Genomic DNA, 16,647 nt, shown 5'->3' on the forward strand with positions numbered 1-16,647 from the left:
AAATACACTGTTGGTCGATGATTCAGCCAGAAAAAAGATTTATAATCCGGTAAGTTACGTTTATGCTATATGTTTTTCTAGTTAAACAGGTGTTCATACAATTTTGATTAACAATTTATGTTTTTATATAGCAATATAGTTACATATGTCCGCATCCCTTTGACACTTCGCATTCGGAGGACAATACTTTAGGTATGACAAATATTTATTCCTGCTTGTATGAATTTAGTTTTTTAATAGAAAAATTGCACCTGGTTAGTTTGATAATTTCAATTATTTATTTATGTCCTCAGCACCTGGTTAATTTGTGGAAGGCCTAATGTTCCGGATTTCGTTAGAAATAACTATTTGCTTCGGATTAATTTCGTTGTGGGTAGACTATTTGAACATTGTTATGTATAAAATTGTTGTGTATGTATGCTTGGTTTACTTATATTGTGTGTATATTTTCATTCGATTCACATAATACACATAATGCACTATTTTCAATTTAAATATACTAAAATATATAACACAATAACTGTGTATTTTAATATTTCACAATAGAACATGTGACTTACACAGTAAATATTCCATTCAGATGGGGCAGTGCAAAGATAACAATCTAACTATCTCCTCTTCTCTTCCATGTCACAGTTTTATTCCCATGTGACAACCCCATCAACTCAGCTTTGAACTGAATCAGTATTTTCTTTCTCGGCTTGATGGTACATAACGCATGTTACTTGAACAGTATGAATCAATTATGCAATTTTCATGTTCAATTTAAGACTGCATTTCATGTTCATTTCAATTTTAATTGGAGTTTCAATTTAAATTTCAAATTGAGTTTGAATTTAAATTTAAATTTTGGTTCCACTATAAATATGAGATAGAGCTTTTGTTCCCTTCAAACAACAACTTTCTCAATGCATCAGAGGAGATTACATCAAATTCCATTTCTAAGGTAACAACAACATTTTTCAATGTTTATTAACTTAGACAATTTGCATGTTATCATTGATTATTTCTAATTTCCATTGTTTTTTCCAACTTGAAACGCGAGGTAAATCTCGACCTTCATAATTTTGAGGAACAAGCTGGGAGATTGGATATATGAACAATGCCTTTCGGATATTATCCATTTCACCCAGCTCATTGAGATAGGTTAACCCTAAATCAAAACCATCAGAGAAAAACACACCTGATGTAGAAGCATATGCAAATTTAAAATCTCAACAGTGATGCATTTGGTTCTCAAACAGTTAAAGCGTTAGAAACGTTTCCGACGTATGATATGGGTGGTATACGGGAAATGCAATAAAGGGCAACTAAAAATGTCGATAATTAAGGGCTACAACTTATAATAATAATAATAATAATTGAAGGGTACACATGTATAAAGTATCGATACTTAGCTAAATTAACAATGTAAACGGTAAAATTCTACTGGTGCAATGATAATAGGTGTACATGAAAAGCGTCTCAATTTGTCATTTACGACTATTTTCATTATACCATAGCACTTTTATCCATTTACATTATTAATTTACCTATTACTTTAAAGTAATAGGTTTTGAAATTCCAAGTACCGGTACTTATGATTTACATGTGTATCTTCCATTATTTAATATTATTATTAAAAGATATAGTGTTTAATTCTCAAGAATTTTTTGTTATATTTTGTTGCATTTCCCGTGTAGCACCCAAATCATAAGTCTGATATGCTTATGATGCTTTAAATGTTTGAGAACCAAATGGATTTTCTTCGAGATTTTAAATATGCAGGTGCTTCTACACCAGCTATGTTTCTCTTACACGGTTTTGGTTTACAGATCTCCCATCTTCATGAGCTGGATGAAATGGATACTATCCAGAAGGCATTCTTCACATATCCAATCTTCCTACTTGTTACTTAAAATTATGATGGTTGGGATTTCCCTCACGTTTCATTTAGGTTGATTGCTCCGAATATATAACGACATTTGATATTTGAAACGTTGTTGGTTGATTGGTCAGGATTTTATATCCATATTTACGTCTCTGTATCGATACACATACTACACGTATCTATATTTATATTTGAGGATTCTTGAAATATCAATACCAATTATTAATGTATTTTATATCTGCATGTAAATGTATCGATACATATTATTAAAGTATCATTTTTTATAATCTCGACAACAAAGTTTCCATACTTAGAATTTCTAAACCGGTTAAAATTTGAGAAAGCGGTAAAAATTTTAAACAATCGATTAAATATAATAGATTGAAAATGAAAACAACCAGTTTCTATAATTGCGCCGATAAAGTATCGGTACCTAAGAAACATGTATCGATACATGACAATATAACAGGTTGAAAATTGACAAAACCGATTTCCATAATTGCGCCTATAAAGTATCGATACACGTATGAAAAGTATTGATGCTTAAAACTTCAAAACGGATTACTTTAAAGTAATAGTTAAATTTACAATGTAAGATTTAAAAATATATCGGTTTAATGACAAATTATGTTTGCATAAAGTATTGATACTTTTGGTATATGTATCGATACGTTTTGTCCAATATGCTTCCCAAACAAGATACACGTAGGAAGTATCGATACCTATGACACATGTATCGATACATGATAATATAACAAGTTAAAAATTGATAAAACTGGTTTCAATATGACAAAACCGGTAAATAACTATCGGTTTTGAAAAATGAAATATCTCGAAAGTATCGATACCATACATAAAAGTATCGATACTTCTGTAAGGGTAATGTTATTAATTAAATATAAATAACATAACAGGTTCATCCTTTTGACAAAATCGGTTTCCATAATTGTGCCTATAAAGTATCGATACTTGTATGAAAAGTATCGATTCTTAAAAGTTCGAAACCGATTACTTTAAAGTAATAGGTAAATATACAATGTAAGCTGTAAAAATATACATGTTTAATAACAAAATATGTTTACATAAAGTGTCGATACTATTGGTATATGTATCGATACTTTTTGTCCAAGATGCTTACCAAACTAAATGCACGTAGGAAGTATCGATACCTATGACACATGTATCGATACATGACAATATAACAGGTTAAAAATTGATAAAAACCGGTTTCAATATGACAAAACCGGTAAATAGCTACCGATTTTGAAAAAAATGAAACGTCTCAAAAGTATCGATACTTATGTAAGGGTAATGGTATCGATTAAATTTAAATAACATAACAGGTTCATCTTTTTGACAAAACCGATTTCCATAATTACGTCTATAAAGTATCGATACACGTATGAAAAGTATCGATTCTTAAAACTTCGAAACCGATTACTTTAAAGTAATAGGTAAATATACAATGTAAGTTGTAAATATACTGGTTTAATGACAAAATATGCTTACATAAAGTATCAATATTGTTGGTATATGTATCAATACTTTTTGTCCAGTATGCTTCCCAAACTAGATGCACGTAGGAAGTATCGATACCTATGACACATGTATCGATACATAACAATATAACATGATAAAATTTGATAAAATCGGTTTCAATATGAAAAAAACGGTAAATAACTACCGATTTTGAAAAAAATGAAATGTCTCGAAAGTATCGATACCATACATAAAAGTATTGATACTTATGTAAGAGTATTCAATATAAATAACATATATGGTTACAAAGAAAACCCTAATCCAGAGAAATAGATAAAAGATGACAATAGTTTTAGAGATCGAGGGAAGTTAGTTGTTGTGAAAAAGTAGTAGCGTATTTTTGGAAGCGTAGTTGTTTGTTTGTTGATGCAATCGAATCAAAATGTATGTTATTGAAACCCTAATTCTTAAGTATTATAGTATTCTAAAATAGGGGTTAGGTTTTTGAGTTTGGTGTTTTCGAATTAAATAAGCATTTCTTTGCGAAGATGATGACCTTGAAATGGACTTATTATAGATTGAAAGTTCAATCTTTGTTCGCGAAGATGATGACCTTGAAATGGAGCCCGAAAGTATGATCATTGAAGAAAATTGAAAGCAACCACTGTGTGGATATATGTACTTCCAGTAAGTATCAATGTATTCCTATAATTGTTCTAGAAATGGTAATTGAATTAAAGTATTTAAGAACTTTTAATTGATTACAAATTTCAAATCTTTACAGTATGATTGAATGTCAAAGGATACAGGAAGCTGATAATAATGCCGAATGCATAGCCAATAAAACCTGGAGGCCATGGTCCAAATGGTAAGCCAAGAATTGGTAAGATAGGCTTTTTTTAGGGTTTGGGGACTCAACCCCTCCGAGGTAAAGAGTGCATGATTGAACATTAAATACAATATTTGTATTCAGTTCTTTAATTGTTCTTTATTGTATGTAAGGATATCCCATATGATATCCGTTCACGTTTCAAAACCAATTAGTTAGATGCATGAAGTATCCTATATCCTCGAGGCAGAGGACAAGAAATCTGGCACTTAAAGATTTACCAAGAGCGGTAGCTTCTGCTCTGCATGAAGACCGAACCTATAATCAACTTTGCCACTATGCATATACTGCTGATGAGAACCTGTCGAATGATAGGATTTGTGCACAACTACGAGCATTTTATTGGAAACCCCAACTACTCCGCTAAAATACTCGCAGTTGTGTACATATCCCTTCATTCAGCAGGTTCTCTTGAGCATTATGGGCATAATGGCGATGTTGATTCTAGGTTCGGTCTTCATGCAGAGAAAAAGCTACCGCTCTTGGTAAATCTTTAAGTGCTAGATTTCTTATCCTCTTCCTCGAGGATATAGGGTACTACATGCATCTAACTAATTGGTTTCGAAACGTGAACGGATATCATTACAACTATCCTTATATACAATGAAGAACAATTATTCAAAAACTGAATACAACTATTATATATGATGTTCAATCATACACTCCTTACGTGGGAGGGGTTCAGTCCCTAAACCCTCAAAGAAAGCTTGTTTTACCAATTCCTAGCTTACCATTTGGACCCTACAAGGGAGTTTTATTGGCTATGCAGTTAACATGATTAACCTGAATAATCCCAACTACAGAATTGATTCCGGCCACGATTTACAGGAGACTCTATTCTACAAACTGTTTGGCAAGGTTCAAGTACACGATACAAGGGAACATATGGAAAGGTCCAAGTATCGACACTCCAAGTACCGATTAAAAGTAAGCAATTAGTGCATTGACATCCCTTTGATGATTTCCTTTGCTTTACATCTTCAAGGGCGTTGTAGATGTCTTTATGTGTAAATTCAACATTTTGATAACCTATATATAAAGATCTTTGTAGAAGTAATAATTAAATTTACAAGGTACAAGGTAAAATTATACTGGTATAATGATAATAGCGTAAACTTTTATATATGTATCAATATTTTGTTATATCGGTCTCGATACTTTAATTCCACATGAAGGCTCAAACAATTTGCACACAAAATATATATATATATATATATATATATATATATATATATATATATATTCCATACTTATAATTCTGAAACCTATTACTTTAAAGTAATAGGTTAATTGACAATGAAAACGGTTAATGCCAATCGATATCATGAAAATATAAGTAAACAATGTACAGGGTAATATGTTGATAAATCTTGATAACAAATCAAGTAATTAACCGGTTATGTTATCGTCGATTCTAAGGCTCCATCAGTTTTAACTTTGGTTAATTCCACTTAAAGGCTCAAACAATATGCATGTAAAATGTATCGACACACACACACACACCACTCACACACACATACACACACACACACACACACACACACATATATATATATATATATTATACTTATAATTTCGAAACCTATTACTTTAAAGTAATAAATTAATTTCCAATGAAAACGGTTAAAGTCAATCGGTATCATTATAATATGCGTAAACAATGTACATGATAATATGTTGATTGATAAAGCTTGATAACAACTACTTGTTATGTTATCATCGTATTTCTAAACCTCCATCAGCTTAAATTTTGTTAACATTTAGGCGTTACCTAATATGTTGATCATACTGATAACAAATTAAGTAATTAACCTATTTTGTTATCATCGGATTTAAAGGCCCCATCAGCTTTAATAATGTGATACCTATTACGTTACATAAGTTCTACCTAATATGTTATTATGCTTAATAATGTTTACAATAATTAACTGGTTATGTTATCGTCAGATTTCTAAGGCTCTATCAGCTTAAACTTTGGTGACATTTTAGGCGTTACCTAATATGTTGATAATACTAATAACAAATTAAATAATTAACTTATTTTGTTATCGTCGGATTTACAAAGCCCCATCAGCTTAAAAAGGCGCTATCTATTACGTTATATAAGCGTTACCTAATATGTTATTATGCTTGATAATGTTTCTAGTAATTAACCGATTATGTTATCGTCAGATTTCCAAAGCCCCGTCAGCTTTAAAAATGAGCTACCTATTACGTTATATAATCGCTACCTAATATGTTATTGTGCTTGATAATGTTTCCAGTAATTAATCGGTTATGTTATCGTCTATATTTTTTGGCGTATTTTACATATGACGATAACGTAATCAGTTAATACAGTTTTTATTACCAACTCAAATAATATTTCCGGTAAAATCATATAACATTTCCGGTATCGATTTTAACCGATCACTTGTTTAACCAGTCACGCCATTTTTTAGCCGTATTTTAACTGCCTCACAGCATAACTTCCCGTCTTGGGGTGGTAGGAAAAAATAGAAAAATCACAATTTCAGTCATCTGACGTGGAAACAGTTGGCTTTCACATACGTAAAAATTAACAGTTCTGTTAGTCAAGACAATATGAGGTAGATATTGACGAAATTAAACAACTTCGATGGTAAAATTGATGTGAAAATACGATAAGAGTAAAATTGATAAATTTGATCTATTACAGGAACATTTGTGACCCTTAAACCAAATTAATAATTCAGTAACATTTTATAATAAATAGATAATGATAATAATTTTATCGTTAAGTTTTCAAATATTAATGATGTGGATGTAATGTGTGTGTATATACATACATACATATATATATATATATACATACATATACATATGTATGTATATATATATATATATGTATGTATGTATATACACACATTACATCCACATCATTAATATTTGAAAACTTAACGATAAAATTATTATCATTATCTATATATATATATATATGTATATATATATATGTATGTATATATATATATGTATGTATATATACATTTATGTATGTATATATATATATATATGTATGTATATATACATATATATATATATACATATATATATATACATACATATATATATATATGTATATATGTATATATGTATATATATATTATGTTTTAGTACCTAAATAATCAGTTTTAGTCTGTTTTAGTACTTATACTTTTAATTTTTTTAAATCATATCTAAGGTTTAGTTTTTATTTCATTTTAGTACACCGCCTTTAAAAACTTTATTTTTTATTTCATTTTAATACCTCATTCAAAATTTAATTTTAGGTTTTGAAAAAATTAAAAGTTTATGTATTAAAACGGATCAAAATTGATACTTTATGTATTAAATATGTTAAGTTTTTAACGAAAAATACTAAAATAAAATGAAAACTAAACGTTAAGTATAATTTTAAAAAATTAAAATTTAAATATTAAAACATATAATAGAAATGATAGTTTAGGTAATAATCGTTATATCGAATGCGCCTACTTCTTTTCCTCTAATGGAGCCAAAAAAAAACACACACACACCGAAACTCGTAAGAGGCCGCCTCTACCTCTTTTCTTCTCACCTTTTTCCAATCCCTAATTTATCAAATTTAATCATTTCGTATTAGAAAAAATTGGATTTGGATTAAAGGATCTTAGCCTCCAAATCAATCCTTGAAGTTGTGGTCGAAGTTGCTGGTAATAACCTTACTCCAAAAATCTCTAAATTTTATTTTCTTTTTTTTTTTTAGTTTCAAAGTGTTCGATTGTACCCTCGATTTCTTTCCTGATCTTCTTGGATCGCTTAAGAGCTTCTGATTCGACGACGTTGACCCCTTTTTTAATCTAGGGATAGTGTGCTTAATGCTTGATTATTTCGTATTTGGGGTGTATTAATTTGTTAAACTTTACAACTTCAAGAAATTTTATTTGTTAGTTTATTACCGCCTCCAATTTTGTTGTAATTTCTTGTGTGTTTGCCTTGAATTTAATATAAGTTGGTAGAACTGAATAGCTAATTCTACGAAATGTGAAGTTAAGAATTTCAATTTTCAGTGCTTGTTGTTAGGGATGCTTGGGATATTAGAATTGATTTTCTGTATTGAAAATTGATAATCTCTACATCTTGCATTAAACTTTTTAGGTATGTGGGAAGATATTATGCAGGGTACTTTTGGCATTTAAGGTCTGTGTAGACACTGGCTTTTCTTTTCTTTTTAATGGATGCTTTATTTTGTTTGAGTTGTCTGTAAGAAGTATGTTTTTATGCAAAGAGAAGAAGCTATGTGAGGTAGGAGTCTGAGACAATAGTGTGATGCAAAGAAGCAAGAAGATGGGAAACAGACTGTAAGATTTTGAATTGAGCTTTAGAGTTGCTATGGAAAATAGAATCCTGTTAAGCCTATAGACAGTGTTTATTTGTAACATTTATCTGCTATTGCTAGAGCTTATATGGTGTTGTGCAAATTTGGTTTTAAATATACAATATATTTCCTTTTCCCCTTGAAATTCTATGATACATTTGTGAAGTTCTATTTTTCATTTTGAATACATTGTATTTATAATATTCCAGGATTCTGTTTTTTGTTTTATTTTGTTCTAAGCCTCAGCTCCTTTACTTTTTTGCTGAATCGTATGTATGTAAAACTAATTTTATGTCATTTTTTTTTACTTTCAATTGTTCAGTTTCCGCCTTCTCAAGTCTAGTCGTTTAGCATTTTAGTCTTTGTACATCAAAGGTATTAACATGCCGAAGGAAAGAAGAGATCGCTCCATATCCTTTGATAGGTGTAGGAGATCTCCCTTCTCATGTAGCTCCAGCTATAGTCACCAATCTTCATCTAAAGTCCCTTCAGAAACTGAGGAAAATATAAAGGAATGGGAAGATGCCAGGTGCCCTATCTGTATGGAACATCCTCACAATGCGGTTCTCCTCATATGTTCTTCCCATGAGAAGGGTTGTCGTCCATACATGTGTGATACAAGTTATCGCCACTCAAACTGTTTTGATCAGTTTTGCAAGTCAGTTATGGACACCTTAGCAACAACAGCAGAAGATCCTCAACAAGAAGAAGCTCAACTTGTAACCACTAATTTATCACCAACCATTACTGCAAATTCAGTATCAACTACCACTGATTTGCAGGAAGAAAGAACTGAGGAAGGGAACTCGACCCCATTCAATGCCTCGTCTGAGAACCGGGTGCTTTCAAAATTAGCATGTCCTCTGTGTCGTGGCGAGGTAAAAGATTGGGTTGTTGTAGAGCCTGCTCATTGTTTCATGAATGCCAAATCTAGAAGCTGTTCGTCTGAATCATGTAATTTTACTGGTGCTTATAAAGACCTAAGGAAGCATGCAAAACTTGAACACCCTTCTGTGCGCCCTTCAGAGGCTGACCCTGAGCGACAGCGAAATTGGAGAAGGTTGGAGCGTCAGAGAGACCTCAGGGACTTGCTCAGCACGCTGCTGTCTTCATTTGGGGATGAGAGGACTGATGACAATGTTATGCCAATTGATGATGGAAGTTGGCTCACTGTCTTTTTCCTAATTCGAGTGTTTCGACCAGGTTCTAATCATAGGAGCAGCAGCTTGTCTCGGGCATCAAGGGCGAGAGCTCAATCAAGTACTAGGAGAAGATCTACCAGACTCTGGGGCGAAAGCTATGATGGAGAAAGTGGATATACCAGAGATGGGGACAATGCGTCTTCAGATGGTGGATTGTTTTCCTAGAGGCGCCGTGTAAGGAGACGGACGACTCCTGATGATCAACAATGACACTGATAGTGTGATTGTATATTTAATATAATCAGTTGATTGTTTGCATGTGAAAGTCTCAATTTGTAAGTGTCACCCTCATTAATCTACACCTTGTATGGCTGATGAGTGTATCTGAACTGACTGATTTTTTGTGTTTCAGGTAGGAGTGGAAGAGAAATGCAAGTCCATTGCCCGAGTGTCTGTATCTGTTCCGCGCGGCATGGAACATATTTGGTCTAAGTTGCTGGATAGGATCAAATGAGTGATTGTATCTTGGAACTTAACTCATTCAGTAAGCATACCCATTATTTCTTTCTTGCACTCTATGACTGCAATAATATCAACTTTTTTTCCTTTCAACTGTTGAGATATAAAGGGTTATTGTTCATACTTAAAGTATGATGATGTTCAGATCAATATTCTTGGTTGCCATTTCCTTAAAAATATTCTTCAACAAGTGGAAAGAAAATATTATGTCAAGTGAATTCACCCAAGGAAATGCAAATTCGAACCCTTTTGTAGACTCAAATATTATATACATTTGGTTATTATCTGAATTTATTGTGTTAATTTCATTATCCGTCCTCAGAATTTGACCTTAATTCTAAATCGGTCTATAATCTTTAAATAATAATTCGTTTTAAATCAGTTCTCAAAATTTTGAACGTTCCTATGTCATTCCCAACTATGTCTTTTGTTGATAAATTGTTAAACAACATTGATGTCTATTATATATATCTAATATGGTGTAAACAATAATTAATGTTGTATCACATTTTTATAATTATTATTTGGAATAAAAACTAAAAAAATGATTTCATTTTTATTCTATTCATTATATATAATTTTTTATGTTTAAAATTTTATTTATGTTAGATTATACTATTACAAAATATATATATTGCAAAACATTAGTATGGGACGTGTGACTAAAATACATATAATACAAAAATGTTTAGAAGTTTGAGATTAGTTACAATGAAAGTTATATTTTAAAGGGTAAAGTTTACAAATAGTCCTTAACTATAGGGTATTGTTTCTCAAGTACTAAGAATTACAAAATGATCTTCTGATTATAGAATGTTGCTTTGTTAAGTTTCTCGCTATTAAAAATTACAAAATAATCACTTAATTGTTCATTGTGTTGCAAACTCATCATTTTTCCTTAAAAAATTGACAGTTGTCTAAGCTAAACGTTAACATTATGATTGTGATATGATAGTCATTTGAAATTCTGAGAGCAAATTTTATCATATCACAATCATTAGGTTAACATTCAACTCATAATTCCGTCAATTTTTCAACAGAAAATGACGAGTTTGAAACATAATGAATAGTCGGGTGATTATCTTTTAACTTTCAATAATCGAGGAACTTAATAAAGCAACACTCTACAGTCCGAGGATTATTTTGTAACTTTTAATATCTGAGGGACTTAATACAGCAGTATTCTGAGAGCATATTTTATTATATTCAACTTCAGTAGGTTAACATTCGACTCATAATACAACCAATTTCTCAACAGAAAAGAACGACTTTGGAACATAATCGAGTGAACATTTTTTAACTTTCAATAATTGAGGGACTCAATAAAGCAGCCTTCTATAGTCATAGAATTATTTTGTAACTTTTAATATCTGAGGGACTTAATAAAACAATATTCATAGTTAGGGGACCATTTCTATACTTTACCCTATTTTAAAATAAAATTGAAATATTTAAAAGTTAAAAAAAAGGACTGAGTGTTAGCTTGAGGACATATGATGTAATTAATCCATTAATTTATGCAGTGGAGGAAAGGGAAAAATGCAAAATTATGGTGGGTATAGGTTTATATTCTAGTGTGGATAATTATATGAATACATTTCAGCATGCCATTTCATAATGATCAGTTTTTCCAGTGAAATTTTCACAACGGTATCGATTGCATTCCAAACAATAATATTCCAAACTACAAAAGTTGACGAGCGAAGGCCGATGCCATTATCAATAAGTAAGCAATATGCCAAAGTAGCAAGAGAAGTTATCAATCCAGGCATGGAAAATTATTCACTATACCATAAACACCTCCCAATAAATAAAACATTCTTCAAATTACATACTTAAGTTGATTTACCGTCGAACCGCAGCTTCGAATTTAACCAAGCGCAGACCTCTGTCATCTCCTCCGGGATAGTATAGTGACCAAGCCAATATTGTTTATACAAGTACTCGATTCAAGTCGATAAATTGTTGAATACATAACAAAACCTGGAATTTTCAATTGTTAGAATCTCAAAATCCGTACCCGTCGTATGATTTGAAGATCGTGTTCTGAAATCCGTTCGAACTTAGTACTTGAGAAGATTTCTCACCAAATTTATATGGAACCACCTCGTCTCCTGCAACTCAAACACATTACATAAGATTAGAATAACAGAAGTATTTATGTAACTATGAAACACAGGGCTAGTTCCACCACTCTTACAAAATCGATCCCTATGAAGCAGTCATTATAGGTTTCATATCACTACTTTGGCTGGTTAAATCAACAAGTCTATAAAATTGGGATTGCTTCTGAAATTATGAAGTCGAAACTAAACGTTCGGTTGGTTATATTCCTTGAGTAATGTATTACTTCGTCTCTTTACCATCTTGTTATATCTCATTGCTACTTCATAATCAAGATAAATGGTGCTAATGTTTGCAGCACCTCTTGTGTAATAGAGAACACCATACATAATCCAATTATAGTTTGCATAAAGAAGGCAACTATAAATACCTTTTCCATGGCATAGCAAAATGGGCAAGGATGTAGCGCGTCTTGCAGCTTCCTCCTGTCCTATTTTTCTTTTCAATGTCCTAGAAAAGAACAGAATTTATAACAATAAACCAGACAAATCGGGGGAAGCAGAAGCATTAAGGTCGTATGAGAAGGTGCAGTGTAGGAAACCAACTTTGAACATGGAAGCCATCCACTAAGTCCAACAACTGCGCTCAAGTTGGCAGGATATGGATTTCCATTTCCATATTTTCCGTGAATAAAACAGGTCGCGGAGTATAAAGAGGTTGCTGCACCCATACTGAAACCTCCGATACCAAGTTTAACTGTAATTTGAGAAAGCTAGGATCAGAACAATGTCAAAAACAATTACATAACTAAAATTTAAACTGCTAGAACCGAAAACTAAGATTAATGCAGCATTGCATTGGCTGTAAGCCAAACTAATCGAGCAGTAACTTACTTAGATGTAAACAAATTCTAACAAAGTGGTCATTGTTTACAGCAGGGATTCTAATAGTGTTCGGATAGCTGTATCTATCTCGGAAAATAGCAGTGTGAGAGAGGAATCACACCAATAAAGGTAGATCGCGGCCACAATTTAGCGGATAGCGGCCAATTGCGGCAATAGCAGACTGCTATTCCGTTATTTTTCCGCTATTTAATTTTAAAAAAATCAGTTTTTTTAAATCAACTCATTTAGAAAAATTTCACAACCGCGATATCCGCAATCACAGCAATAGCATCCGTTATATCCGCAACCGCTATAAATGCAATGCGACTGGAAACGTGGTTGCAACTGCAATTTAAATCCCTGATTTACGGGCATTTATAAGAATGCCAATAAATATAAGGCCTTGTTAAAAAAAAAAAAAAAAAAAGCGGGCCATTGTTGTCTAGATAGAGAAACATAAACGTGAGGTAAAAACATCTTTCCTCGTGATTTTTCGTTATGAAAGAAACTACAAATGTCTACAATGCACTAATACCTAAATACTCGGAAGAGAAATGGAAAACATCCACCCCCAACACCCAAAACCCAAAATAAAAGAAAAAAGAGAAGAAAATAGTGTCATAAACCCTCATAAAAGAGATGAGAGGAAACATACTGTCAGCGGGCTCTGTTGATAACAAATTTGCAACATGAGCTGCAGCAGCATCCAAAGCCTTTACATCATAAGAGACTGCATATATTAATATCGGATGATACGAAACATTGAAACATGAAGATGAAGTGACTTGCAATTTGAATACTAAACCACTGAAAATCAACAGGTATTAAATGATTATCAGCTTTAACTCGTTGTGTGCAACCCTTGTATACAAATAGCAACTCGAGACAAATTCATCAAGGGGGTGTTTGGTAAACACCTTTTTGATAGAGCTTATTATGCAAAATAAGCCGAAAATAAGAACGTTAGAAAATTCAGCGGTTTGGGATAACTTATTACAAAATAAGATGTTAAATGACATATTTGACCTTATTATTTTCATAATTACATTCTTGTCATAAAACCTAATATAATGAAATAGCCTCTATCCTAATATATTTTAGTGAAATTTTATTTATTATTCTATTTTTTAATTATAGATTCTCAAATATATTTAGTTAAGAAAATATAGCAAAACATGAAAGTAGAAAAAAATATAGTGTTGATATTTTATAGAAGGTTAATAGTATGTATCAATCTCACAAGGTTAATATTTGTAAATTTAAATTTTAAAAATATATTCAAAATTTTTAAAAATATTCACTAATTTTCTTTAGGAATTTTTAATTTCTTGTCAAAAGCATTTTATCCTAATAATTTCATCATAATAAAGACTAAAGTATAATAAAACATATATGTATTTAACAACTAAATGTATCCCACCCTTATTTGTCATTTTACCAATATCGGCTATCAGCTAAATTTTACCAAACACTTCTATATAAACAGTTAATCAATTCAATTTTTCAAATCAATTGATCAAACCAGCTACTAGAATAAACTATTAACTATTAGTTGTTTGCCAAACATCCGAAAACAATATGGATGAAAGTGGTTCTTTTGCATGCAGTGATTAATTCCCGACAACTTGCTTAGCAGCATAGAAACAGCGCTATACTACAGGGATACAAAGTGCATAGAGAAAATGAGCTTTCTGTATAGTTTATATACCCAAAAAGCCCCCAATACTAAGTAAAAAAACTATAGCATCCATCTCATCAGTATGCAAGATTTTTTTTTTTTGAAGAATATGCAAGATTATTAAACTAACAGAGAGGGAACTTCTAAAAAATACTTAAAAGGAAGATAAATATAATATCTTGAAGGTGCTCACTTTCTTATTGTGAATAACAATTCATAGAAATAGTAGCATGGCCTCATGGGGCCAAATGATTTCTTGCTTCACCCAAACAGAACGAAAAAAAAAGACACGAAGATGTTAAAAACATATTATAGTCACTCATTTTCGTCGGGTTTTTTAATTTTTATAATATATATAGATATAGTATATAGATTTTTAAAAATTTTGAAAACATATATATAATATATAGTTTTTAAAAAACGTTTCAAAAACATATATATAATATATAGTTTTTAAAAAATTTTGAAAATATATATAATAAATAGTTTTTGAAAACATTTTAAAAACATATATATAATATATAGTTTTTGAAAATATTTTGAAAATATATATAACATATAGTTTTTGAAAATGTTTTGAATATATATATAATATATAGTTTTTGAAAACATTTTAAATATATATATAATATATAGTTTTTGAAAATGTTTTGAAAATATATATAATATATAGTTTTTGAAAACATTTTAAAAATATATATATAATATATAGATTTTGAAAATATTTTGAAAAAATATATATAATATATAGTTTTTGAAAACATTTTGAAAATATATATAATATATAATTTTTGAAAATATTTTTAAAACATTTTCATGTATTATATTTTATTATTTATTATATTATTTTTTTTTATTTTGGTCCAAATAGGTTCAAGTCCAATAGTCCACGAGGCCCAGTAGGGAACCCAACTGAGCGGGCAAGCCTGACCCAGCATACCGACCCGGCCAGGAGCTCATCACCAACCCGACCCGAGTTCGCCTGACCTAGCGAATTAGGGTTTTTAATTCAAACAAAAGCGTCGCACGATTCTGAATCGTTGGATATGCAACCAATCCAACGACCCAAAAAAGAGACCAGTCTTAGGTTTTTCAACAGCCATCAACCGCCGTGGACTTCGACCAATTTGAAGAAACCATCCTCTAGTGGGAAACAACTTTTGCCAGCAACATCAACAATTAACCCAACAATGTAATTTCATAGGATTCAAAAACAACCAAAAGCATGTATTTCTATCCTAATGAAACTCTAAATTGAACGAAAAAGGGACTCTTAATGCTATAAATCCCTACAAAAACGAAACAAAAAAAAACACACACAGAAGATCGAGGAAAAAGCACTTGTAAACTTTAAAAAGAAAAGAAATAAAAAAGGTACACCCTTTCTTTTTCGATTCATTTGCATGTGGTTGTATGGGTTTGTTTTGTTTCATTTTTTATCTAAAAAAAAGAAAAAGCAGAGAATCTAAAAAAGAGAACTTTTTTCGAAAGATTTTTATCAGATCTAGTTCTCTACGAGACTTTTTTGTGAAAACTAATCGGAGATTTGCAAAGAAGAAAATAAGAGCTTTCGAATGATGTAAAAAAATTTGGTTTCACTACCGATGAACGGCGGCCGGTGAGGCGGCACACGGTCGGAATCTGGGTTCACATAAACCCCGATGGAGTGTTTTTCATAAAATGAAAAACATGATGAACATGTTCAGAGAAAACAAAAAAGGGGGTTTTGATCCGTTTTGAGAGGTGGAAAATGAAAATAGTTTGTGAT

At 31.2% G+C, this 16,647-nt stretch overlaps 2 protein-coding genes across 4 annotated transcripts; one reads left to right on the forward strand and one right to left on the reverse strand.

The window, feature by feature from the left end:
• Positions 1 to 7,736: 7,736 nt before the first annotated feature.
• Positions 7,737 to 10,289, forward strand: LOC120180022. 3 transcript variants are annotated; one of them, XM_039185458.1, is made up of 3 exons: positions 7,737 to 7,928; positions 8,954 to 10,069; positions 10,147 to 10,289. In XM_039185458.1, the coding sequence occupies exon 2, from the start codon at positions 8,976 to 8,978 to the stop codon at positions 9,957 to 9,959; it is 984 nt and encodes a 327-aa protein (XP_039041389.1). In that variant the 5' UTR covers positions 7,737 to 7,928; positions 8,954 to 8,975; the 3' UTR covers positions 9,960 to 10,069; positions 10,147 to 10,289. The 3 variants fall into 3 exon arrangements, with proteins under 3 accessions (XP_039041389.1, XP_039041390.1, XP_039041391.1); XM_039185459.1 differs by having other exon boundaries at positions 7,737 to 7,927; positions 8,915 to 10,069; XM_039185460.1 differs by having other exon boundaries at positions 7,737 to 7,927; positions 8,944 to 10,069.
• Positions 10,290 to 11,956: 1,667 nt separating this feature from the next.
• On the reverse strand, positions 11,957 to 15,982 carry LOC120180025 (acyl-protein thioesterase 1-like). The gene is made up of 6 exons (XM_039185463.1): positions 15,958 to 15,982; positions 13,857 to 13,931; positions 12,923 to 13,073; positions 12,748 to 12,827; positions 12,272 to 12,367; positions 11,957 to 12,174 (listed from the first exon to the last, which is right to left on the reverse strand). The coding sequence occupies exons 1-6, from the start codon at positions 15,980 to 15,982 to the stop codon at positions 12,089 to 12,091; spliced, it is 513 nt and encodes a 170-aa protein (XP_039041394.1). The 3' UTR covers positions 11,957 to 12,088.
• Between the last annotated feature and the right edge of the window lie 665 nt (positions 15,983 to 16,647).

The sequence above is a fragment of the Hibiscus syriacus genome, unplaced genomic scaffold, assembly GCF_006381635.1.
Source record: "Hibiscus syriacus cultivar Baekdansim isolate YM2019G1 unplaced genomic scaffold, ASM638163v2 tig00112487_pilon, whole genome shotgun sequence".
Taxonomy (NCBI): Eukaryota; Viridiplantae; Streptophyta; class Magnoliopsida; order Malvales; family Malvaceae; genus Hibiscus; species Hibiscus syriacus.

Excerpts from the sequence above, each read along its gene's own strand:
- LOC120180022 (XM_039185458.1), top strand. The coding sequence starts at position 8,976 with ATGCCGAAGGAAAGAAGAGATCGCTCCATATCCTTTGATAGGTGTAGG.
- LOC120180025 (XM_039185463.1), bottom strand. The coding sequence starts at position 15,982 with ATGGCTGTTGAAAAACCTAAGACTG. Across the intron at positions 12,368-12,747 it reads TTTGCTATGCCATGGAAAAG|GAGACGAGGTGGTTCCATAT; the intron begins GTATTTATAGTT and ends TTTGAGTTGCAG. Across the intron at positions 12,175-12,271 it reads CTTCAAATCATACGACGGGT|TTGGTCACTATACTATCCCG; the intron begins ACGGATTTTGAG and ends AACAATATTGGC.